At 31.1% G+C, this 26,589-nt stretch overlaps 1 protein-coding gene and 1 long non-coding RNA gene across 9 annotated transcripts in view; one reads left to right on the forward strand and one right to left on the reverse strand.

Annotated features, from left to right (window-relative positions):
• Positions 1-26,589, forward strand: part of LOC127715157 (uncharacterized) — a 112,972-nt gene that overhangs the window by 1,232 nt on the left and 85,151 nt on the right. For all 8 annotated transcript variants that reach the window (XM_052221182.1, XM_052221176.1, XM_052221178.1 and 5 more), the window contains exon 2: positions 117-334. In XM_052221182.1, coding sequence (XP_052077142.1) covers positions 198-334 — 137 coding nt within the window. In that variant the 5' untranslated portion in view covers positions 117-197. The remainder of the gene's footprint in view (positions 1-116; positions 335-26,589) is intronic.
• The window catches only part of LOC127715199 (uncharacterized), a 507,760-nt gene continuing 504,492 nt past the window's right edge, over positions 23,322-26,589 (reverse strand). The window contains exon 2 of the long non-coding RNA XR_007988219.1: positions 23,322-26,503. This is a non-coding gene — a long non-coding RNA (uncharacterized LOC127715199). The remainder of the gene's footprint in view (positions 26,504-26,589) is intronic.

Raw genomic sequence — 26,589 nt, forward strand, 5'->3', positions numbered from 1 at the left:
GTGGTGATTTTTTGACATTTTACACGTATATATAAGAAAGTCTATTTTATTTAAATACCTAGGTTGTTTTTTGAATTAGCAAAATTTTCAAAATCTCATTCTGTTCTTTATTGTAGGATTTTTCTATTTGGATTTAAGTATTAACTTCATGATAATCTGGAATATTTCCCATGTCATCTGTATGTCAAGACTAACATATGATTGACAAAGTAAACTCCGACTATGCCATCACTATGTCGCATTGTGATAATATACTGCAAAGGATTAACAATGAACTACCCGATGAATGGGAGGCAAAGTTGGTGGCAGAGCAGGGACGCATTTATTATCTAAGGTATGTGTCAGAGATGTTATGTTCTAGAAAGACTTCCATTTGACCCCCCTGATTGACGGAATAGGAAAAATACACAGGTAAGGTGTTTAAATGGAAGTCTTGCTGACTGGTTTGGCCACTATATTTGTTATAGGCATGTGAACAATAGCAGTTCTGCACTGTTATACCTGCTGATAAACGTAATAAAACTTAAGATATACATTTGCTCTTAACTGTTGCAAATTAGACCCTGAAAAGTACAAAATATATTTATTAATATAAAAAAAGATGTGTTATGATTGCCAAAGAGACATTACTATCAACCAGAGAACGAATGAAGATGTTCACAACCATAAGTCACAGCCTTTAAAAATGTCAATAATCAAAGCCATACTATAAAACAAGCTTTTAAAGGCCCTGGCATGACCACAAGCCTTATAAGCTGACTATGTAGTATGGGTTTTGCTCATTGTTGAAGGCCATACAGTGACCTATAGTTGTTTACTTCTATATCATTTGGTCTCCGGTGGAGAGTTGTCTCATTAGCAATCATACCACATCTTCTTCTTTTTTTTATATTTTAAGTTTTATTGGTTCAAAGCAATGAAGGGTCAAGAAATACATGTTTAAAGTCATGTAATGTTACATGTAAATTTGTAATTTTCATTGAATATTTGAGCTTTATGCAGTTAACAAAATATGTAACCTAACTATTATAAGTTAGGTGCAGCCGTCTAGGAATGTTTGTGATAACTTTTGGTTTACTTCTCAGAATTTCTCTATGATATTTTGTCATTCTTTTGGCCTTCTTCAATCTTCAACAAATACTTGTTATGTTGAATAACAATTGTATCGTAACGATAACAAGATTTTAAATGATATCATTACAAAATTGCACTTGTCATTACCCAACATGCACTTAAAATCTTTCAGACTGGACTGCATTATGATTTCTGGTCCCTATCTTTTTTTAATCTCCCAATCTATTTGTTCCACTCGGAAAGCAAAAAAGAAAGAAAAGGAATGATGTTTCAAATCTCGACAATGTAAAAAAAATTGTCTTTTAATCTCCCCATTTACAATTTATTTGTTCCACTCAAAAAATAGAAAGAAAAAGAATCTGTTTGAAATCTCGACAATATTAAAAACTTGTCTTAAGACTTTTAATCTCCCCATTTACAATGTCTCTGTTCCACTCCAAAAATAAAAAGAAAGAATTTAAGGAATCTGTTTCAAATCTCAACAGTATTAAAAAGTTGTGCTTGGTTTACTATACAATTTCATGTCTAAATCAATATTATAACATGAGAAAAGTTTATCTACATTTAAACACGGCTTTCCTCTTTCTTTCATGACACTAACACATAGTCAGAACAAATACAAAAATTTCTAGATTAAACAGATAAAAACTTAATAAAGGGAGAAGCATCTTTGATGAAACGGACATCTATTGATTTGCAAATCATTTTCTCTGAAAAAATCCATTTAATAACGACATAATCAGATTATTGAAACCCTCTTTTATAATGGTATTGCAAGGATAAACAATACTGTTACCAACGGTCATTGGTTTCTGTTTGAATGACACAATTGTCCAATTCTCTTTGATTAGTGATTATATTTCCGAAGACAATACTTTGAATCTTGTTAATACATGTAGCTTCATTTCCCATTCCAGAATTGACAATTAATGGTGGTCTTTGATACAATTTTTATCCCTAATGAAGTTGTTTAGCAATGAGCTTGTCAATAAATTAATTTTGATTAAATTATAGATAAGTTTACAGAAAGATTGATGTAAACTGACATGATAAACTACATTTCATCGATTTTTATTGTTGATATACTGACCAGGTCCTGTGAAATTTACATTTTATATGTTATTTTTAGCTATTTATTCAAATGACACAGGTATGGATTTAATAAATAATAAAATCCTAATTACAATTAGCTTATCTTTACATTGTTAAAAGCCTTTAGAAAAAGAAATTTTGATAATTCTTACAAAAATAAAACTCAAAATGTTATCCATAGAAGCCAGTAGCTTATAAATTTATCAATAGAATTTATGAAATTATGTAATAAATAATTGATTTTAAATTCAAAATATCTTGTATGTCAAATGAATCAAACTGAAAACCTAAACATTCTTAAAATTTAAAAAAATTGTATGTTGCTATCAACATAAACATTTGGTTGATGTAACTTTTGCTGACTTTTATTTGATTATAACTTATCTTAATTAGTTTTTTTAACAAGATATACTGTTATATATATTTCAGTCTTTAAGTTTTTGGAGATAAGAGACTCATCCAAAAATGCCACTGTAGTTGCTTGCTTAAAAGTTGAGAAATTTTTTTTTAAATGAATACATCTTTCTGTGTATGATTGAGTAAATTTTCTTAAAAAGATTGGGTTGTTAAATATCAAGTAAAGGTATAAACAAAAAAACTACAACAACATTTGTTTTAGCATAATTTTCAAAAAAAAAAAGATTAAGAAAAATATGAAAATGGGAAATGAAATATACAACTAAAAGTACTAAGTAACTGTTTACAAAAGTTTGGATTTTTCGAAATACTAAGGATTTTCTACCCCAGGGAATTGATTACTTTAGCTGTATTTTGCAAAACCTTTTGGAATTTTGGGTCCTCTTCAACTTTGTACTTCATTTGGCCTTTTTAACTTTTTTAATTCGAGCATCACTGATGAGTCTTATATAGACGAAACACGCACCTGGCGTACAAAATTTTAATAGAAAAACAAAGGATATGGGGTTACCATCCATGACACAAAATCAGTTCATGCACAGCAAAAAAAACACACACAAAAATCAAAGAAACGTCGCTTTTATTGCTGTTCTTCATCTCAAAGTCACAGTGAGGCCTTCAACACGAAGCAAAATAACTATCACCTAACTGCAAGTTTAAGACGGCCCCTAGCACTGGCTTGAGCGGAATTCTTTGCAAAAATAATTTGGATAGACTTTGCCATGTTTGTAAGATGTAACACCACCTAATCGGGCCCAGTCAAAAAAGAACATACTGGAAAGTAGTACATATTTAAAACAAAATAATTCCTACGCATAAGGGTAAATCTTCAACTATTTAGCATATTTTAGTAATATATAAGGTATCAGATGAAAGGTGAAAGTCTTATCTATGATGAGTTTATATACATGTAGAGCATAATATGTAATGGGGATCAATAATTGATAAATTAATAAATCAAATCAAATCAAATCAAATATTTTATTGTCTTATAAACTTTACAGTTTGTGACCAACATGTATTAACACAATAAACATATATACATACATATCAAACAAACACAATAAAAACGGCATCAAAATTTATAAAAACAAACAAGTTGTTAAGAGTCCCCTGCCCTCAGTTCTAATGACTTTTTCAAGAAGGATCCTAACTTATTTGTTTGTAAAGGCGTTGATGGATTTAGTAAATAATGAATTTTTTCTTCTTCATTTAAATTATTAAAGTTGTGATTAATGATTCCTTTATATCCTGAGTGGCAAATATTTCATGGATATTTAGAAGTATTAGTTAAAGATGGGATGAACATTGATATTATGTGGCCTGTTATAAAGATGACAGGCAAATGCTATTTTGTATCTAAGCAATATTAAAGTAACATCTTATGCTTATGAGTCATTCTAGAGTGCAGTCTGCAAATAAAAAAAGTGCACAGAAATTTTCGATGTTCAGATGAATTATATATCATTTGAAGTCTTTCAATTTTGATACATTTTTTCATTCATGAATTATAATAAATAATGTTTTATAGCATTTTGGTGTTATGGGTGTTTAAAATTAGAAATCTAAGAAGCGTGTCCCACATGTAATGGAAATGTTTAATAATTCTTTCTATTTTGCTCATTTGAAAAGATGTCACAGAGTACAAATTAAGTTTTCTTTATTTAATATATGTAATGAAGTATTGATAATTGTGGAGCTATTTGAACCAAACATTCTTCCATTCAGGTATATAATTGCTTTCAAACGTCTCCGTCAAACCGAATTAGGGAATACAATACGTAAGAATTTGATCGTAAATAATATATAAATATTCCTATTTTTTTGTGGTTTTAAAACTCACCTTTAAGCTAAATGAAAATGAAGTTACAGGTAGATACATTAGTCACAAGATATAAATGAAGAATTAACTAAATTTGATGTAAAAATTGGAACACCCAGTTTCAATGCATTTTTCATGAATCAATGAGTTTCATAGACTTGCATGATTTGTTAAACATGGAATGTTGGAATTGGTATTGTTGGCTCATTTAAAGTACATGGAAACTTAATCATTTTGAAAATTTAAAAGTCATTAAAAAGCAAAGTATACAATTGCATGAACAATGACAACCAATATCTTACTTTTTTTCTGTGAAACTATTTGGCCAAGTTGCTTAAAGTTAAAAAATAAATAGTAGTGTATGGAAGGTTGTGATTAAAACTTTATAATAAAGGGACAGAAAATACATGTATACAAATTTTGCCACATGTTAGAATTGTTGTCGTTGAGCCGCGCGTTCATGCGTACTGGATGCATGATTTTCTGTCTAGACGAACTATTGTTGCAGTTGTTATACATGTATAGATTTTGTTTTCGTTTCATGTGAAATTACACATGGAAGAATAAGAATAAAACTTATTTGAAGAAATGGCCAATGGGATTTAATAAGAAAATCAACTTTTCATAGAAAAAGTGCTTTTTTTGCATTTCCCCATCTGGATGAGGGACTTTTTAACTTTAGCTCACAACTGACCCTAATATTTAAGGATAACATCAATTTTATGATTTGAAGAAACATAATTTTTTGGTAGTGATATGTATGAGGAATAAATTAATTGCATGTCAAAGTGGTAGAGTACTGCTTAGACAGGGGTGGTAATGGTATATTTTCATGAAACATGTTTGCATTTTTATTTCACATGTTTTCATGTTTGAAGCTCATTACTCTGTGTTTCATGCGAATTGGTAAAGGCAATGTGTAAACTATTCCTCATTTGTTCATCATGAAATAGCTATTTTATTTCTCGTTTGTCCTTGCACCCCTTCCTCCCTTTTATGATTATCTCAACTAAATCTATCTTTTGGTCCATTAGTTCTCATTTGACATGTTGCATTTCTTGATGCTGTAAGTATCATTCAAATACAGCAGATATCTTTCTGTTTTTGAAAGATTACAAGTACATGTACAGATTTAAAAGAAAAAGGGTTATTGTCTCATTTTCTATTTATAGAACATGTACGTCTCAACAAGTGACAACTCTATGACAGATCCATCCATTGATCACCAGTGAAGGTGATACATGGCTGAAAACACATATTACTGTGGATTCATTTATTTTCGTGGGTACCAATTTTCGTGGATTAGGGAAAATTTGCATGTTCGTGGATATTTAATTTCGTGGTTTTACCGAAAGTCTGCGTACAAGCCTATACAAAATATGTCATTCGTTGAACATTTAATTTTGTGGTTCACCTGTACCCACGAAATCCACGAAAATTGGTATCCAACGAATAATAATGAATCCACAGTATATTCATAATTAATATAAATATCAGCACAACAATGTTAAATCTTGCATGAGTTCGAATCCCAGCGAGGGAAGAACAAAAATTTGCAGATTTAACATTGTTGTGCTGATATTTAGAGTAATAAATTTCTATTTATAGATATACTGTCAGTAAACTGACCCTATTGGTCACATGGCTTGCAAGTGCATTTTCAGTGGGTACTGGGTAAACAATTTTTATCATCTTAGCTCTTGCGAAGGAGTATAATAAATGCACTTTAGATCTGTAAAAATATAAAATCTGCCGATCATGTTTATTCAGCAAGGTAAATATTGGTCCAACTTGTATTTGACCTACGTTTGAAATATATTCCTTTCAGCAGAATTGAAGTACAGCAACAAACACTTGTAATCTTACATACAAATTAAAAGTGTAATAAAATCAAAGTAGAGTCATTGCACTTTGAGTCTGCAAATATGAACGAAAAAGGGTGTTTTTCTTTTCGCGAAAGAGAGAGCATTAAATCACGTTGAAATTTTACATAAAAATTAAAAGTGCAATAAACAGAAGAAGAGTCATTGCACTTTGAGTCAGCAAATATGAATTAAAAGGGCATTTTTTTTCCTTTCAAGAGAGTATAAATCATGTTTTACATAGTCATGTCCTATGAACTCTTATAAACAATCCTATATATTCATTTGATAAGTTGAAAAATGTTGGGTAACATAAATATTTCAGAGTAATATTTGGAAAGGGATTAGTAAAGTAAACGCTACGTCAGTTGAAAGGATTATTAAAGTATCAATAACACACTAGTTTGTCCAGGTCAACATAGTCCTGTATTCAATTTGGAATGCAACCTAAGGGGTATTTTAATGGATTGGATATATCAATGTGATTGTACCTTAAGTTTACTACTGTCTCTGATTTGTAAGGGGCCTTATTGAGGGTGGTCCCAGAAGCTCTGAATAAATGGAATTGTTGAAACCAGAAGTGAGAGAAAAGCCAATCAGTACATTTGACTGTCCCACATCACAGTCAGTGGTTGTCTTACAAATATACTGAGTAAAAAAAAAAAGTACAGCAATATATATCAATAAATAGACTTAAGATACAAAAAAATTCACAAAGTTGCCGAAATAAATGTTATAATCAAATTTTTGTTGATTCAACATCGCACCTTATGGTTTATTTTCTTTGTTACAATAATTGATTTATTGTTACATGTATGTTTATAGTTAAGTTTATTTTTTTTAATGCAAAATTTAAAATATATGTGCTTAACTTTTTTTACTCAGTACATGTACATACTTTATTACATGTATTTATCTTGGTGTTTGTTTGTCATTTGGAGAATTTGTTGTGGATGGCAGGTCTTTGATAATCTGTTAAATTATTCAGATCATGCAATCTACTGTTAGCCATCATAGACCAGACTTATTGCAATGACACCTGTCTACTGTAACAGTAGACCATACTTTGACCTCTACATATCTTTTAGTTTGTTTTGTTGGATTTCTGTTGATGTTTTCTCCACCTCCACATCTTTTTCATATTCACATGCAGTTTTTGACATATAAAAATAAGAAGATGTGGTATATGTTTGCCAATGAGACTAGCTCTCCACAACAAGAGACCAAATGACACAGGTAACAAAATTTTTCTTACATGTATGAAAAAAAGAGATGTGAAAGGTTATACACCAATGACACAGCAACCCAACAACAATAAAAACAAAAAAACAGTCACAAAAAGGTTTAAAATGAAATTTCTTAATAAACTTTTGATTTAAACATTACATTGTAATACAGTATATTTATCATAATGATATGGAAAGCTGATTGTTTATGTCTGCATAAGTATATAACCTTGAAGAAAAGAAATATGATAATAAGAACATGATTAATGCATATATTTTAAAATCCATTCAGATTTCAAGTATTTTTATATGTTTATTTTAAATAGTCTGTTTACGCAAGGTAAAGATGTCACAGATATGCATATAAGAAAAGGAATCTCATTTATCCTGCGGTTTTTGAAAAAAGTTTTTTTAACTTTATAGTAAAAATTGATTTAAAAATAAATCCATTTCTACTTTCAAATTCCAGGATTCATTAAAGGGGAAAATATTCTTTGTCAATATAGTCTTAAACCCAGTAGATTTATAAGTGTGAATCTTTTATCTATTTTGAATGCTTGTATGATCATGTAGGAAATCTGACGTGCTTGATTTACAATTTATTAACTGAAAAAATATCCGCTAGCTTGTTTGGATTTTAAATTCCATAATTTCTAAATTTTGTTTAAAGTTTGATTAGATGTTTTGAATGACATTTGTGGTTTATAGTTTAAAGGATTGGATGTTGATAATAAACTGAAATCTGATATTTCCAAGTAACTATGACCAAATATCCATTAAACTGAAATTAAATCAGCATGTATCAGTGTGCATTAGAAATGTTTTCAGTCTATATTGCAGTTCTGCCAACTTTTAATAATGCAAATGCGTGAGATTTGGCCAAAATCGTAAAGATCAAAGAGAAAAAACAATAGATCAAAGGAAAATGCCGCCAAATAAGCATGAAAATGCGTGAGTCTCACGCTAAATGCGTGAGACTTGGCAGCCCTGATATTGCATATACCGTACTGTAGTTCGAAACCCTAGAACATAGAGAAAGCTAAAAGGTGATAAAATCTTCCCAAAAAATTGATGACCTGCATGACTTGTTTATAAATAGAACCACAACCCTAGATAAAGGGTCCCATATATATTTAGGAAATGAAATCCATCCATGAAATACCGTTAGTTCCTGTCATGACTATTCTGAGATCTATTGCGCATGACTGACTATATATATATGCTGGAAAATGAATATTTTCAAAAACTTGATTTACCGACAGCTTAAAGATATTGAGCCAAGAATGTTGAATAGGGGATCAGAAACCATGATAGATGCAGATCCAGAATTTAAAAAAAGGGGAGACCTGGGGCCCTTAAACCTATGTGACGTTTGGAGAAGGACATGTAAAAAGTTGATGCATTAGCCATACATATAGCTCCATAAATCCGCCTCTGCATGGTTATGTTCAAATGAGCATCAATGCAATTATATCAAATCTAATATGAAACACTTCCTTAATCTTACATGTCTGAGGGGAAATTTGTTAACTGAGTCTTAATTAATACATCTAATCAAATAACTGAATTTCATTGTTTAATTTTAATAATTCTTGTATTATAAGTTCAATCAAAATAAATAATTCAAGCTTTGGAATTTTCTTGTAGAATGACCATTTTCAACCAGTCTAAATACTCTCCCTCAATGGGAATGACTCATGACCAACATTCTTACTTTCGCTTAAAATGTCCTTTTTCCAGTGGAATTATTTTCAGATCAGAGTGAACATTTTTACAACGTCTACAACTATTTTCTCAAGATAATGCAACATGTTTCACCAACATTCTTCACAAATGTTACACAAGACACCCACGTTTATATGTTTATAAATGATAAATGAATTTGAATTAGAAACTTATTGAATGTTTTGTATGAACATTGAATGCCTTTCCACACCAGTATATATTATATCTGCATTGAAAGTGATATTATTGACACATTTTTACCTGTGAATATGATATACTTATAGTAATGTATAAGTTATGAAGATCAAAATTGGCCATCTGACATATTGACTGATAAGTAAAAAGTTGACCTACATGTGAATAGAAAATAAGAATTTGAGAGTTTCCTTTTTCCTGATTTTTATTTTACTTCTCCATTCATGTTATATAATTTTTTATTGTGACATATAGCTAACATCAAATGCAATTCATATTTTCTATACATTTTTGATAAGTTTTTTGGCAGAATGGGACTTTAAAGTTGATGCTATTATATTTACTCAGTCTAAGTGAAAGGAGAGACTTGTGCAACAGTAAGTTGAAATTGAACCATCACAAGATGAAATTTATGAATGCAACCCAACATACCAATGTTTTGAGATAAAATCATAATAATGTACATATAGCCTCTTACTCAAGCTAAATATTCAAAAGCTACCTATAAAAATAAAGATGGGGTGTAATTGCAAATGAGACAAATATCCACAAGAGACCACTGTAGGGTTTACCAACGAAATCTTCCAAAATGAACCCCTCCCCGAACAATAATGATTTTGCAGTAGTACCGGTATACATAAATGTAATCTCTGATTATTTAAATAAAATGCTGTAATTCTAAGTTCATATTAATGGGGTTTTGATTATTTTTTAAAGTACATTTACACTGTGCTAAAATCAAATAATAAGATAAAAAATGATTTTTTGTTTGTTTTTTGTGTGCAATGGGAAAATAAGAATGCAAAAGTCTTAGTATAGGGAATACACAGGTTACTATAAAGTATTCTAACAGATGTGTATTTATTTTATATTTTTGAAAAAAGTGTTGTAGCATTTTATATTCAATATCATTACATTTTATCAACAATGAAAAAAATAAATGAGAAGATGAGAAAAAAAAAAACTTGGAATGCAAAATAGTTTAGATTCCATCTTTTTTACACAGTGGTTATAATTTACAGTGAATATAAAAATCTTTACATGTTACATGTGTGATAAAAAATTGTCCTTTAAGTTCAAAGAAAACCACAAGACTATATGAAATTTAACATTGACTGACTTATCCATTGACTGAGATTTCTTATAATTTGTCTTCTTTAACGACTTAATTTGTTGTGCTGAAACGTATCTGTGGTACTTAATTTGTTAAAATTGTTTAGTTCAACTTTTAGGAGAACATTTTTAACCTGTTTGAAAAGTAATGGTCACGAAAGCAATCATCAGCTCTCATTGAACTTAACATGCACTGAAATGTCTGTATATATGGTAGTGGGGGTCTTCTTGTCTGATTGGTCAAACACTTTTGACCTTATATTTGACCAAGTGGTGTCTTCTCAATTTCAGTCTTTCCTTTCATTAAAGATTTGACTGGTCAAATAATTTGACATTATATTTGTTATTGATTTATTTTATAACAAGTTCGATCTTTCATTTAATCAAAGCTTAATAAACTTTGAATTGTTAGCGTGATAGTGAATTTTCCATATTGAATATTTTAACTGTTGCTGCAGCAGGAAGAGATCTTGGATTTTATGTTGCAGGGTTATGACAGTAATGATATTTGAGGTCTTCTATTAGAAAATATGACATTTTCCACCAATTTTCAGGGGATACAAACAAGGAATTATTTGATTCTGGAATAATTTGGAATTCTGGAAAATTGATAAGAATTAATGTATGATGAAAACTAACCCAATTTAGGAGGGTTTAAGTCATGCATGCATGGCTAAGGGGGGTTAGTTTATACTGAAATATGGCTAACCGGGCCTTTTTTGTTGGGTTAGTTTTCACTATACTATACATGTATATATATTTTCTAATCAATTTTCCAGAATTCAAAATTATTCCAGATTCAAATAATTCCTTGTTTACAGGACAGAGGCTTCCTGCATCTGAATCCGCTCCTATCAGACTTCTGTTCAGACAATTTGACATTTGATAGTGGATATTGATTAATCAAAAAAAAGTTTCTAGTTTTAAAAGAACAGAAACTATACTTTTTCCTGAGCACAATTAGACCTGATCTGACAACTTTTTCCTGTTCTAAAATTCATTGTACATTCATACTTTAAGGCGAACATTAGGTCCGAGTACACAGTTATTTCGTAGTGCATTTCTTTTAGACAATAAATGAAAATTAAAAAAATCCCACCTGCGCTTTCTCAATAATATTTTTACAGTGTGTTGTACTACTTTTGGGACAAATTATATCAAAATTATAGAAAACTTCATCGGCTCTAACTCAAAATATGGACAATTTCATGTTAAGGGGGTCTTCAAATCTTTTGACAGCTTCCGAAGTGCTAATTTTTAACATTTTTCAGCTGGACCAAATCACTACTTTACTTTAAAATTCATGACCCAAATTTTTTTACAGTGTCATTTCACCCCCCTACTTACTATTTGAGTCATAAAACATGGAGAAATAAATTTGGAAGGGGTATAAAAAAAATCGACAAGTAACACACTGTCCACACTAGGGACTATATTCGTGGACAACGAAAATCAAAGGACGATAACTGTGTACCCGGACCTAATAGGGTAGAAAAAGTTGACCAATCTTAATGAAACTTGGTATGATCAAAGCTTAATAAATTATAAGACTGCTTACAAAGTTTCATGGCAATAGGATATATATTATAGACAATATGACTAATTCTATATTCAACTTTGCGTGTTAAATTTAGACGTTAAAATTGAAAATTTTCAACTACCAACATTTGGGGCTTAAAAAATTAAAATATTGCAAAAGAATACTTTTGAAATGCCTTAATATATTATGTATTATGTATTAAAAGCAATAGAGTACTCATTTGATTTATCAGACTTATCATAATTATTAAAAAGTCAAATTTATATGAGCCTGTGGCTAAAAATGGAGGTTTTCCAATGAAGGGGGGCCTTACATGAAGATGTAATATTTTCCAGCAATTTTAAATTTGTAAAGCTTTTTGGTTATAATTAATCCTTACATATGTATTTAATGTACTTTAAATGGAAAGAAAACTTACAAATAACATATCACATTAGTTTAAAAGGGTCTTAGGCCAAGTAAGACTGAAAATAATTTAGGGTCAATTTAGGCCGTATCACATATTTACATTTAAAAATGCATATTGAAGCTATAGGAAATAAAATTTTGTGTCTTTTCTATCATTTCTATGCTCAGGTGACATCATACAATAAATCTGAGCACAAAAAGACTCTTGCATTCAACTTTTTTTGCAGACAGTATGGTCTGATACAAAGATTTTTCACTTTTTAGTGAAAAACATGCATGCAATTTTAGTCTCAACAGGCTTATATTTGAACCACTTGCTATCCTACAGAAGAAAAGAAAGATATTATGTGACATAAAACAGGTACAAAAGACATTGTTAAGTGCTTTTTATACAAATTTAGTGAGGTCTTTATAATGGACTTCAACTTTTATGTTCCAAGCTCCTCACATTTAACTTGATCCAAACAGGTCGTTAGACGAGGATCATATATACAACACATTTTGCACAAATTGTCCAAGATAATCTTCTTTTCTGTAGATTCAGAGTTCACAAATGAGTAATACAACTGGATTGAAGCATAGAAACACAAATATTGACACATAAAAACCTGTCAGATAGAAAGTCAGAATGCCACTTATGCATCAAAATTGAAAAAGCTATGAAATGCTTATTTTGACCATAAAATGCCAAAATTGGTCATTTTTGCAGAAATTCTATCAAATAAAAGTTTAAATCCTTTAGTTTTATGCTATTTGATAAATTGACACCATTAAATCATTCAGGGAAGTTGCCAAAGTACAGATTCTATATTTCCTGATTTCACCTCTTAGGTCCGAGTACACAGTTATTTCGTAGTGCATTTCTTTTAGACAATAAATGAAAATTAAAAAAATCCCACCTGCGCTTTCTCAATAATATTTTTACAGTGTGTTGTACTACTTTTGGGACAAATTATATCAAAATTATAGAAAACTTCATCGGCTCTAACTCAAAATATGGACAATTTCATGTTAAGGGGGTCTTCAAATCTTTTGACAGCTTCCGAAGTGCTAATTTTTAACATTTTTCAGCTGGACCAAATCACTACTTTACTTTAAAATTCATGACCCAAATTTTTTTACAGTGTCATTTCACCCCCCTACTTACTATTTGAGTCATAAAACATGGAGAAATAAATTTGGAAGGGGTATAAAAAAAATCGACAAGTAACACACTGTCCACACTAGGGACTATATTCGTGGACAACGAAAATCAAAGGACGATAACTGTGTACCCGGACCATTAGACTTAGTACTTAAACTACTGTAGCTATGCAGAATACAAGTACTCAATACATATATAGACACCATTCTAATTTATATGATAGATAAAAGATATATCTCTCCCCGTAGATATGTTATAATGAAAACAACTCTTTATTAGAACGATAATAATATTGTTATCATTCTATCAATCATATGTTATGACATTTCATGCGGCAAAAATTGACGGACATCAAATTCTGTGTTTATTGAAATTTTGAACTTATATAGATATTTTGACAAATTACTTTTCCTCTTATTTGATATTATTGTAGATAAACTCTGATGTACTTAGTTAGACTCTGAGGGTCCTTATCAGTTATTAGTCTGTAGTCTGGAAGCTTTTTATATCCTTGTGTGTGTTACAGCTGACTTATTGATAGGTGTATCTGATGTTTTAATAACATATTATTGATTCCCACCAAATGTATGCAAAACCTTTTTTCACAAATTTCTGAAATTTTTTGTTTATGATAATAAATTGTCAAAAGTAGTCAATATTGGCTAGTATGATTGCCGTAAGTGGACTGAGCTGTATAAAATAACTCAACCTCAGAGTCTCAGTCATCAATAAGTCATCTGAAACATGTTCATCTTAGTAGGCCTGAGAGATGGTCTCAAATTTTGTGATAGTTTTACATGAATATCTCATTTTTCCAGTTAATTAATTGACAGACTGCTTTCCTAGTGGTTGAAGTTTGAAAGAATAATGCAATGGAAGTTTGTAAATGAGGGAAGTTTTATTGATGAGGGGTGGGAGGACCTCCTTTTGGACATCGGGATTGGACTTTTATTTTCCTGGAAATTCAGAATTTATACTAATATAGGGACTCTGGAATTAAAGATTATTATTTCAGGATCCTGGAAATAATGCCTAAATTGTTTGGGAATTTAGGATGACACTGGCCCTCATTGATTGATTGTTTGTTTCTTAACACCTAATGGCCCTAAATAGCACATATAAATGGCTATTTAATGATGAGAGAGAAGTTTGACATAGGGTCTGAAATTGCTGGAGATCACAAAATTCAATATATCTGACAAGCGGTCCAGTCCAATGATTATATAACTTGATATGTTCCATCAATTCTTGAGGTCTCAGGCATTATCAGGCTCTCAAACACATGATACAGTATGTTAGAAATATGGAAGTATGCATTCAACAATTAAGGTGGTACCTAACACTACAGGGAGATAACTCTGTAAAAATCAACTAAACGTTTTAATCACGTTGTATTGTTAAGGAAATATTAAGCTTCTCAATGATCAAAATTAGTGTTTGTCAAACTGCTATATAACCAGTGAAATTTTTCTGATAAAGTGGTAGGTTCAAATTATTTGAATTTTTTATATTTTTGTCAAAGGGTCAAAGTAAACATTTTGTCAAAATTTTAGGAAAATTAAACGAGCCAAATTAATATTAGTCAAGGTGTTGGGTACCACCTTAATGAATGATAAATTAAATGAAATGCAAATCAAGCAAAACCTGTTATTATAATAGATATTTAAGCATATTAGTTAATATTCAAATCTTTAAGTAGAAAAAATAATGGATATATATACAAAAGTAGTTTTCACATCAGCTGGCAGTAACAGACATAATAGAAATATAAGTAAGAATAGCATTCAAATTTCTGTAACAGACATCTAACAAAAATAAAAGTCAAAGTTGCCTTTAAATTTGCAATAATGTAGATAATGGAAAAAAAGTAGTGGTCAAATCTGGCTCCTTGCAAGCTTGTAGATAATGGAAAAAAGTAGTGGTCAAATCTGGCTCCTTAATTGCAAGCTGGAAGATAATGGAAAAAAGTAGTGGTCAAATCTGGCTCCTTACAAGCTTGTAGATAATGGAAAAAAGTAGTGATCAAATCTGGCTCAAAAAATAATGGATATATATACAAAAGTAGTTTTCACATCAGCTGGCAGTAACAGACATAATAGAAATATAAGTAAGAATAGCATTCAAATTTCTGTAACAGACATCTAACAAAAATAAAAGTCAAAGTTGCCTTTAAATTTGCAATAATGTAGATAATGGAAAAAAAGTAGTGGTCAAATCTGGCTCCTTGCAAGCTTGTAGATAATGGAAAAAAGTAGTGGTCAAATCTGGCTCCTTAATCATGTTAATTGCAAGCTGGAAGATAATGGAAAAAAGTAGTGGTCAAATCTGGCTCCTTACAAGCTTGTAGATAATGGAAAAAAGTAGTGATCAAATCTGGCTCCTTGCAAGCTTGTCTTAAACACTATCATTTATTAATAATGCTCAAGGTAAGGGTCAGTAATATCTGGCATATATTTTATCCTCTCCATATTGATTTTCTGTCATTTGATTGGTCAGCAGAAAATGAAAGCTATATGGTCTACTTTCCTTTTGAATTGTCAACAACTGGATGTAATGGTCTTAGTGATTAATAGAGGTATAAAGGTTATATCTGTTTTAATTTCTGATCCCTTGCCAAGGTCTTATGCTGTTTGTATAGTTTATATTATTCAATGTTTTTATATGTGGGCTTGTCAAATTCTGTGACATTCACATTTTGATTTACCAGTAAATATGTATACTGATCTCAAGTGGCCCTGTAATGTGTAAGAAACATTGTTGATTTCGTCCTTGGAATTAGTGGAATAATTTAACCACAGGGAAAAGGTTAAGATTCTTGTGCATCATGTCACTCGCTCAATTTTCAAGTGTTTTGATCTGAAAGACCAATTTATTCAAATTTCTTGTTCAGATTCTTGAAAATAGGTAGAATGCACTCACTGCATATATGTTCGGGGGAAAAAATTTATGAATTACAATTTTATTTCATGCACACTTATCCTCATAGGAATATGAATTATGGATTTACATGTAACTGTACAATTTTACATATACTGTTTTCTGCTCTTTGGTCGGGTTGTTGTCTCTTTGATACATTCTCAATTTCCATTCTCAATTCTATTTGGTTTAGAAAACATTTTAAATGATACAAGAGACTAGAATCAAGAAGAAAGGTCAGCTTGCATGCGTTTAAGTAAGATAGATAGAATTTTATAAAGAAAATAAGAATGTGGTATTACATAAAGAGGAGAAATTATTTGATTGAAAGCTCAATGGCTTAAGTGACTTGCAGACATTTCTTTCCAGTTACAGCAGAAGAGAATCTCTCCTTCTCAGTCCATTAATACTAAGGGTTCTGACTTATAATCATGACAGCATGCTCTTTCATTTAGATAATGAAATTAATTCTCATCATTTAGTTATTATCAAAAATGTCAGAGTATCAATCTTCCATACTTCCTGAATTTCTGTCAAAGTCTTTAATGAAATATCATGAATATTATCAAACTGCAAATTCTATTAAATTATTCTGGATAAAATTTTGTTATGTAATAAACCTTGTATTTTTCAGACCATTATTTAACTTTTTCTAACACTTCATAATTCATCCAAATTGTTTTTTTGTTTGTCTCAACCAGTTTTGTTTGTGTTGTATTTTGATGAGATAATAAAATAAATCAGGTAAACAAATAAATGTACAGGGTGATTACAGGTGTTATGTTTACCTGTGATTTATAATGGGCGAGTTGACCCAACAAGCGAGAAAAGGTGTTAGGTTAACTCATTGACTGAGAATATCAGCTGAGGTATTCTTATTTGTCAGATAATAGATACAGGTCATCAAAAGGTTTACAACATTTAGAAAACCTCTTAAAAAATTTTAAAGTTGGGAACTGTTTTCTTATAAAGTCTGAGGTCAGAATGGTCAAGGGTTTGTTTGTATAGGTGTTTGTTACATTGTTTGACTGAAAATTCATATTAGGGGTAGCTAGTTCAGTGCATATTATACTTCCCAACATTTCATTTAAAAAAAAATCTAGCTGTATTTAGCCAACCTTCATTAGGAAAATTTATTGAATATTAGCTGACAGCAGTGGCTGTCAAGTCTAAAAGTTTTTTTGTCCATTAAGAAATTTTGTGTAAATCATTGAAAGAGTGGTGCATCATGTCCTCTGGACACAGATTCTTGTTAAGGGCTAAAATATTAATCTGCTGATTATATAAGAAGTTAACCTAATTTCATTGCACTAGCTGTTTTGCTTACTTGCAATTCATTCTCAACAACATAGCAGTTATTAATAAATAACTTGAATAATTGAGAACTAGCACATTGATTGTATTGATGTATGCATTTGTTTTTTTCTACGTTCCTTTTCAGCTTACTTCCGCTATTAACTAAGTATCACAGTTCATTTTCCTTGAGTTTAATGTCTTTAATAGGAAATATTGATTCATTATGTTTAATTAAAAAAGTCATGTTGACACTTTCAATAAGTGTTCGAAACACGAAAACAGAACACAGTTTTTTGGTATGCTATCAAGCGCTATGAAGTTTCTTCTGGGAAAAGTATACTGACAATATATTATGTCTCAAGTTTAGTGTGCAAGTCATACCGACCGTGTGAGACCCTCATGGATAGTCAAGGTCGATAAACACCCCCTAGTAGTCTAAACTTTGTTCCATAATTTTATAAAGAGCAAGTTCATTATAACTGGTACCTTTTAATCTGCTGCAAAATTGAAATTCTATTTACTTGATTTGCTATGAAATAATATTTTCATTTGATTAATGATTAGCTTAATAATGTGTTTTGTAAATAAATTTCGTATCAATCATTGTTTATTTCACATTTAATAAGGTTAAATAGACGATCATTACCAAATTGGCAACCATAACCAAATTAAACGAATTCAACATATTGATAAATCGCTTATAAAGCAGTGTGTAACAAAGTTCTTTGTATCAGAAGTTATAAATTTAAAGGTTAAGAAGTTACGAAATCAATTCAAGTTGAATGAACACTTGAAAAAATGAAGTTTATGGCAAGGGTAAGCAAACAAACTTGCATGTTATGCAAATAGAGAATTAAACTTGATTATGACGACAGTATCTGGCAGGAGAAATTGAACTAGAAAGAGAAGCTGAAAATTGAAAGAAAATGTGAAAAAAAATAAAATGAAGAGAAACAAGCAACACAAGGTTAAGTAAGCCCTTATGGAGCTTATTTAGAAAATTATTAAAAGGGGTTTTGAAGGTCTTCTTTCCTTTTATTTGTGTAATTGTATGAAATCTTATATATAAGTAGAAAATTGCAGTTTCTTATTAGAATTCTAATTTAGGAGGGGGTCCCAAGCCCTGTACCCCTCCTACCAACCAGATCTGCACAACTACAATGATCTTTTTGTAATGAGTACCTGTTTATTATTTTTTTATTTGTCTGTCACATTATGTCTACCTGGTTATACTTTTCTGATTTTACAAATCCAGCCTTGTCTTTTTTTTCATATCTCCTACTTCATTCCGGCTTTTGTTCTTCTCTGGAACCCAATCTTTCTAACAAATCACAAAAAGTAACAAAAGTAGCAAATATGTCAATGTATAATGATACAGATGGACTTTTTGCCTTCACTTCAGGAGAGTTAAATAGGCGTCACAAATCTTAAAAGTTGTGAAAAATTGATTTGAACATTTATTAGTTTATGTTCAGTGTTCATCCATCTCAAATTACCAATATACAGATAAATAAAAGTATATTAATAGCAAACTCATGAATATGATAATTTGTGGCCCCCTTACCGATTTATTACACTGTCAGTATGTCATACATGTAATAGAAGACTGGAGCTTTGTTTACATAAATATATACCCTAGTTCCCAAACGGTAGGATTTTAAACTTTGGGTATGGAGACGTTCTTTTGTTTACTCTGATCACATCGGAGGAATGCCTATATATGTAGATAAATATTAATCCAAAAGATCTTTGATCGTATCTTAAAGTCGCAGTTTATTGATGTACCACACAGATTTTAATTAGGATAAGAAATGTTAACACCATATCGACAAAAATTTATCCTGTCGGGGACATATGTCATCTGTTTAACAAGTATAGCTAACCAGAGGCTATGATAAAAAAGACATCGTAAAATGTGTTGCTTGAATAGTAATGCTACATCTTAACTATCAATTTTACTTAAAATGGGTCTTGTAACCTTATAAGGTCATAACTGTCAGGTCAATATCCTTCTCGATGAACATCATTCATAAAAATCTGTTTTTTTACTATTGTTTACAAAGTCTTGTGAATATCTGAAGATGGACAAACAATACCTCCATTGTTGAAGGCTGTACGCTGACCTATAGGTACTTAAAAATCTGCTACATTTGGACACTGTTGGATTGTTCTTGCATTTGCAATCATACCACATATCGTTATTTTATAAGGGTTGAATATATATGGATAAAAAGAAATGTAGTGGACATTTGAATTGAACAGCAAGCTGAATGAGTTTGATAGTACCTGGTGCTGTAGAGAAGCTTTGAAAAAAGTAAAATAACAAAAATACCGAACTCCAAGGAAAATTTTAAACGGAAAGTTCCTTATCAAAAGGCAAAATCAAAAGATCAAACACATCAAAAAAATGGAAAACAATTGTCATATTCCTGTCTTGGATACAAGCATTTCCTTATGTAGAAAACTAAACTTTTCAGTCTAAAAGGAAGTAAATATGAAAGTACAGTTGAATCAATAGAAGCTATAGTTTTGGACTTTCAAATATTTTGACCTCGAGCATCACTTAAGTGATATTTATTTGTCCAAATGTGCATCTGGTGCAGTAAAAAAAATTGAGAATGGAAATGGGGAATATGTCAAAGAGACAACAACCCGATCAAAGAGCAGATAACAGCTGAAGGCCACCAATGAGTCTTCAACGCAGTGAAAATGGACGTCACACTTAACTCCAAAACATATAAAGGAGCTAAAATTAAAAAAACATACAAGACTAACAAAGGCCAGAGGCTCCTGACTTGGGACAGGTGCTAAAATGTGGCGGGGTTAAACATGTTTTGTGAGATCACAACCCTCCACCTATACCTCTAGCCAATGTAGAATAAAGAAACACATAGCAATACGCACAGTAAAACTCAGTTTAAAAGAAGTCCGAGTCCGATGTCAGAATAGGTAACAAAAGAAACTAAGCAAAATGACAATGATACATAATTGATATTAAATTGGTATTGTAATGTAGTTACATACGTTTTGTCTACATGATATACATTAGGGGTCCTCCAGGGATCAACATCGTTGGAAAACGAAATCAATCAGAAAACCAAAACTTCCAAAAAGTTTTGCCAAATCCGATATAATATAAAGGTCATCAATGCTTAAGGCCCAATATCACTATCAAAGTTTTCTTGTACAAGTTTTCTTGGTTAAAGTTTTTGATGGATTTTTTAATAGTGACAGCTGTCAAAGAAAACTTTGACTGACTTGGATGGAATAGAATCTCATCCTATTTTTCTTGAAACTTGAATGGACTTGGATGGGTATTGTCCAATCACATTGGAAGTTTTTTCTTTGGCAAGTTTTGATGAAAACCTTTGATAGTGACAACAGATGACTTGGACTAAGTTTACCTGGTCAATGAAAACTTTGACCATGTTAACTTTGATAGTGACAACTGGACTTTAATGACACAGGATTGTCTAACATCTCATTAAACTCTTTTTTGTGGTCAGTTTCCTTCCTCCTCTGGTAAAAAAAAATGTCAGCAGGACTGAATAATTGTTAATCATTGTAAATATCTCGTTTTATGTATAGTTTTGACATATATTGTTATATGTGTCATAAAAGCATGACTATACTTAGTGAATCATGTGATACAATAGATTCGGTACTAAAAAAAAAGGTTTATGTAAACGATATTTATTCTGCAGACAAAAAAGGTGATAAACATTGAGCTTTGGGAATTTTACTGTTAGCTGATATAATATAAGTGTTGCATGCAGTCTTGTTTTTGCTGTGAGATAAAAAGATTTTACAAACTGCAATGCATATTATTGTCCCAGATGGAGGGTGTGAATGGGTTTATGAAATGGAAAGGAATGAGCAAAAAAAAAATAGAGTAGAGAAAAATGAGCCAAAAAAAAGTATAAAGAATAATGGGGTGCCAAAATATAGAAAATAGAAAATTATGGGGAAAAATAAAAAGAATAGAGAAAAATTACATAAAAATTGATATACCATAATGAAGGCCCCAACCCCTCAATCGAGACCCTCCACAAAGGAAGGAAACCTGTGAAAATTGCTTTGGATCAAGTAAACATGGAGGTCCCACGTACCCCATTGAAGTCCTTGTCTGAGTAGAAAAGATTGTGTAGCAATTTGAAAGACAGATAAATCTTAGTGATGATTCAAAATACGTGTATTATACAATCTATTTCAGACAAAATCGATGCATTCTTTAAAAAATGCATGTAAATATGACAGTGATTGCATAACATATAATTCTCACATATATAGATAATGACTAGCATTGAAAATTATCGATCAAGTGTATTTATGAGTAGTGCAATGGAGGTATTTAGGAAACTGTCAAGGACATTTGTTTATATATTAAAATTTAACAGGAAAATCCAAGTGATAAATAAATTTCTCGAACTTTATTGATAGTAAATACAAGTATATCGGTTATGCAATGTTTGTTCATTTGAAGAGGTATGTTTTTGAATTCATAATATACTGAGAGTATGTAAAGAGGCAACATGTCATTTCTTCATCTAGGGATACTTGACCTTTTTGGAATTGTTTCATGGACAGCTATATTCTTATCTGAATAATATTTTAGTTTAGAAATCATTAAGAAATTAAGGTTTAAAATTCCTTCTGACAAAGTTTACCTCAGATGGAGTTGTCTTTTCTTTTTAGGTCCCTTTTGGTCATTAAAAGCTCTTCATGTATTCAATTAGTACTTATACATTCATATTTTGACTTTCAATTTTTATACGACCGCAAAAAATTTTTTGTGGTCGTATATTGGTATGACGTTGGCGTCGTCGTCGTCGTCGTCGTCGTCCGGCGTCGTCTGGCGTCGTCCGAAGACACATTGGTTTTCGCACTCTAACTTTAGTTTAAGTGAATGGATCTTAATGAAATTTTACCACAAGGTTCAATACCACAAAAGGAAGGTTGGGATTGATTTTGGGGGTTATGGTAATAACAGTAAAAGGAATTAGGGGCCAAAAATAAGCATTTTTGTAACTTCCAGACATAACTTGTGTGTTAGTGTATGGATCTCTCTGACATTGTACCACAAGGTTCCATATCACTAAAGGAATGCTGGGATTGATTTTGGGGGTAATTGCCTCCAAATTTTAGGAATTAGGGGCCAAAAAAGGGGCAAAAAACAAGCATTTTTCTAGTTTCATGACAATAACTTGTGTGTAAGTGTATGGATCTTTCTGAAATTGTACTACAAGGTTCCATATCACAAAGGGAAAGCTGGGTTTGAGTTTGGGGGTAATTGCCCTAAACGTTTAGGAATTTGGGGCCAAAAAGGGGCCAAAAAACACATTTTTTTCTAGTTTCCAGACAATAACTTGTGTTCAAGTGTATGGATCTCTCTGAAATTGTACTGCAAGGTACCATACCACAAAGGGAAGGCTGGGATTGAGTTTGGGGGTGATGAATCATAATGGGGGTTCAAAAAATTTTGGGGGGGGGATTTATTTTTTTTTCCTTTTTTTTCTTTTTTTCCTTTTTTGTTTCTTTTAAAATTTTCCATTTTAAGTTGGTTATTTCTGATTTATATTTAAAATCAAATAATAATGATATGGTAGGAGATACACACCAAACAGGATGTGTAAATTATTATATAATAAGTATTGTGCAATAGCAAGAAATTTTCAATTGCACAGTATTGCACAATAGCAAGAAATCTTCAATTGCACAGTATTGCGCAATAGCAAGAAATCTTCAATTGCACAATATTGCGCGCAATAGCAAGAAATATCCAATAGCACAATATTGCGCAATAGCAAGAAATTGTCAATTGTACAGTATTGCGCAATAGCAAGAAATATTTAATAGCACAGGATTGTGCAAAAGAAGATACTTCCTATAAATTGCTTATTTCTTGACCAATTTCAATGGGGTTTTATTCTTGATTTCATGGGGTTCTTTAATATGCTGAATCTAACCGTGTATTTAGTTTTTGGATTTTGGGCCCCGTTTTTAAATTGGTCCACATTGAGGTCCAAAGGGTCCAAAATTAAACTTTGTTTGATTTCATCAAAAATTGAATTATTGGGGTTCTTTGATATGCCGAATCTAACTGTGTATTTAGATTCTTAAATTTTGGTTCCGTTTTCAAATTGGTCTACATTAAGGTCCAAAGGGTCCAAAATTAAACTTAGTTTGATTTTAACAAAAATTGAATTCTTAGGGTTCTTTGATATGCTGAATCTAAACATGTATTTAGATTTTTGATTATGGGCCCAGTTTTCAAGTTGGTCCAAATCGGGGTCCAAAATTAAACTTTGTTTGATTTCAACAAAAATTGAATATATGGGGTTCTTTGATATGCTGAATCAAACCATGTATTTAGATTTTTGATTTTTGGGCCCCGTTATCAACTTTGTCCACATTGAGGTCAAAAGGGTCCAAAATTAAACTTTGTTTGATTTCATCAAAAATTGAATTATTGGGGTTCTTTGATATGCCGAATCTAACCGTGTATTTAGATTCTTAATTTTTGGTTCCGTTTTCAAATTGGTCTACATTAAGGTCCAAAGGGTCCAAAATTAAACTTAGTTTGATTTTAACAAAAATTGAATTCTTAGGGTTCTTTGATATGCTGAATCTAAACATGTATTTAGATTTTTGATTATGGGCCCAGTTTTCAAGTTGGTCCAAATCGGGGTCCAAAATTAAACTTTGTTTGATTTCAACAAAAATTGAATATATGGGGTTCTTTGATATGCTGAATCTAACCATGTATTTAGATTTTTGATTTTTGGGCCCCGTTATCAACTTTGTCCACATTGAGGTCAAAAGGGTCCAAAATTAAACTTTGTTTGATTTCATCAAAAATTGAATTATTGGGGTTCTTTGATATGCCGAATCTAACCGTTTATTTAGATTCTTAATTTTTGGTTCCGTTTTCAAATTGGTCTACATTAAGGTCCAAAGGGTCCAAAATTAAACTTAGTTTGATTTTAACAAAAATTGAATTCTTAGGGTTCTTTGATATGCTGAATCTAAACATGTATTTAGATTTTTGATTATGGGCCCAGTTTTCAAGTTGGTCCAAATCGGGGTCCAAAATTAAACTTTGTTTGATTTCAACAAAAATTGAATATATGGGGTTCTTTGATATGCTGAATCTAACCATGTATTTAGATTTTTGATTTTTGGGCCCCGTTATCAACTTTGTCCACATTGAGGTCAAAAGGGTCCAAAATTAAACTTTGTTTGATTTCATCAAAAATTGAATAATTGGGGTTCTTTGATATGCCGAATCTAACCGTGTATTTAGATTCTTAATTTTTGGTTCCGTTTTCAAATTGGTCTACATTAGGGTCCAAAGGGTCCAAAATTAAACTTAGTTTGATTTTAACAAAAATTGAATTCTTAGGGTTCTTTGATATGCTGAATCTAAACATGTATTTAGATTTTTGATTATGGGCCCAGTTTTCAAGTTGGTCCAAATCGGGGTCCAAAATTAAACTTTGTTTGATTTCAACAAAAATTGAATATATGGGGTTCTTTGATATGCTGAATCTAACCATGTATTTAGATTTTTGATTTTTGGGCCCCGTTATCAACTTTGTCCACATTGAGGTCAAAAGGGTCCAAAATTAAACTTTGTTTGATTTCATCAAAAATTGAATTATTGGGGTTCTTTGATATGCCGAATCTAACCGTTTATTTAGATTCTTAATTTTTGGTTCCGTTTTCAAATTGGTCTACATTAAGGTCCAAAGGGTCCAAAATTAAACTTAGTTTGATTTTAACAAAAATTGAATTCTTAGGGTTCTTTGATATGCTGAATCTAAACATGTATTTAGATTTTTGATTATGGGCCCAGTTTTCAAATTGGTCCAAATCGGGGTCCAAAATTAAACTTTGTTTGATTTCAACAAAAATTGAATATATGGGGTTCTTTGATATGCTGAATCTAACCATGTATTTAGATTTTTGATTTTTGGGCCCCGTTATCAACTTTGTCCACATTGAGGTCAAAAGGGTCCAAAATTAAACTTTGTTTGATTTCATCAAAAATTGAATAATTGGGGTTCTTTGATATGCCGAATCTAACCGTGTATTTAGATTCTTAATTTTTGGTTCCGTTTTCAAATTGGTCTACATTAGGGTCCAAAGGGTCCAAAATTAAACTTAGTTTGATTTTAACAAAAATTGAATTCTTAGGGTTCTTTGATATGCTGAATCTAAACATGTATTTAGATTTTTGATTATGGGCCCAGTTTTCAAGTTGGTCCAAATCGGGGTCCAAAATTAAACTTTGTTTGATTTCAACAAAAATTGAATATATGGGGTTCTTTGATATGCTGAATCTAACCATGTATTTAGATTTTTGATTATTGGGCCCCGTTATCAACTTTGTCCACATTGTGGTCAAAAGGGTCCAAAATTAAACTTTGTTTGATTTCATCAAAAATTGAATTCTTGGGGTTCTTTGATATGCTGAATCTAACCATGTATTTAGATTTTGGATATTGGACCATAATAGGTGAATGTCCAATTTAAAATTTTTAAGTTCTTAGACCACATTCAATCTGTGTTAGAAACCTATGCTGTGTCAAATATTTAATCACAATCCAAATCCAAAGCTGTATCAAGCTTGAATGTTGTGTCCATACTTCCCCCAACTGTTCAGGGTTCGACCTCTGCGGTCGTTTCAAGCTGCGCCCTGCGGAGCATTTTATTTTTGTTTGAATTTTCCTGAAGAAGGTAAATGGAGAAAATAGTTT

The sequence above is a fragment of the Mytilus californianus genome, unplaced genomic scaffold, assembly GCF_021869535.1.
Source record: "Mytilus californianus isolate M0D057914Y unplaced genomic scaffold, xbMytCali1.0.p SCAF_9, whole genome shotgun sequence".
In the NCBI taxonomy this organism is placed as follows: domain Eukaryota; kingdom Metazoa; phylum Mollusca; class Bivalvia; order Mytilida; family Mytilidae; genus Mytilus; species Mytilus californianus.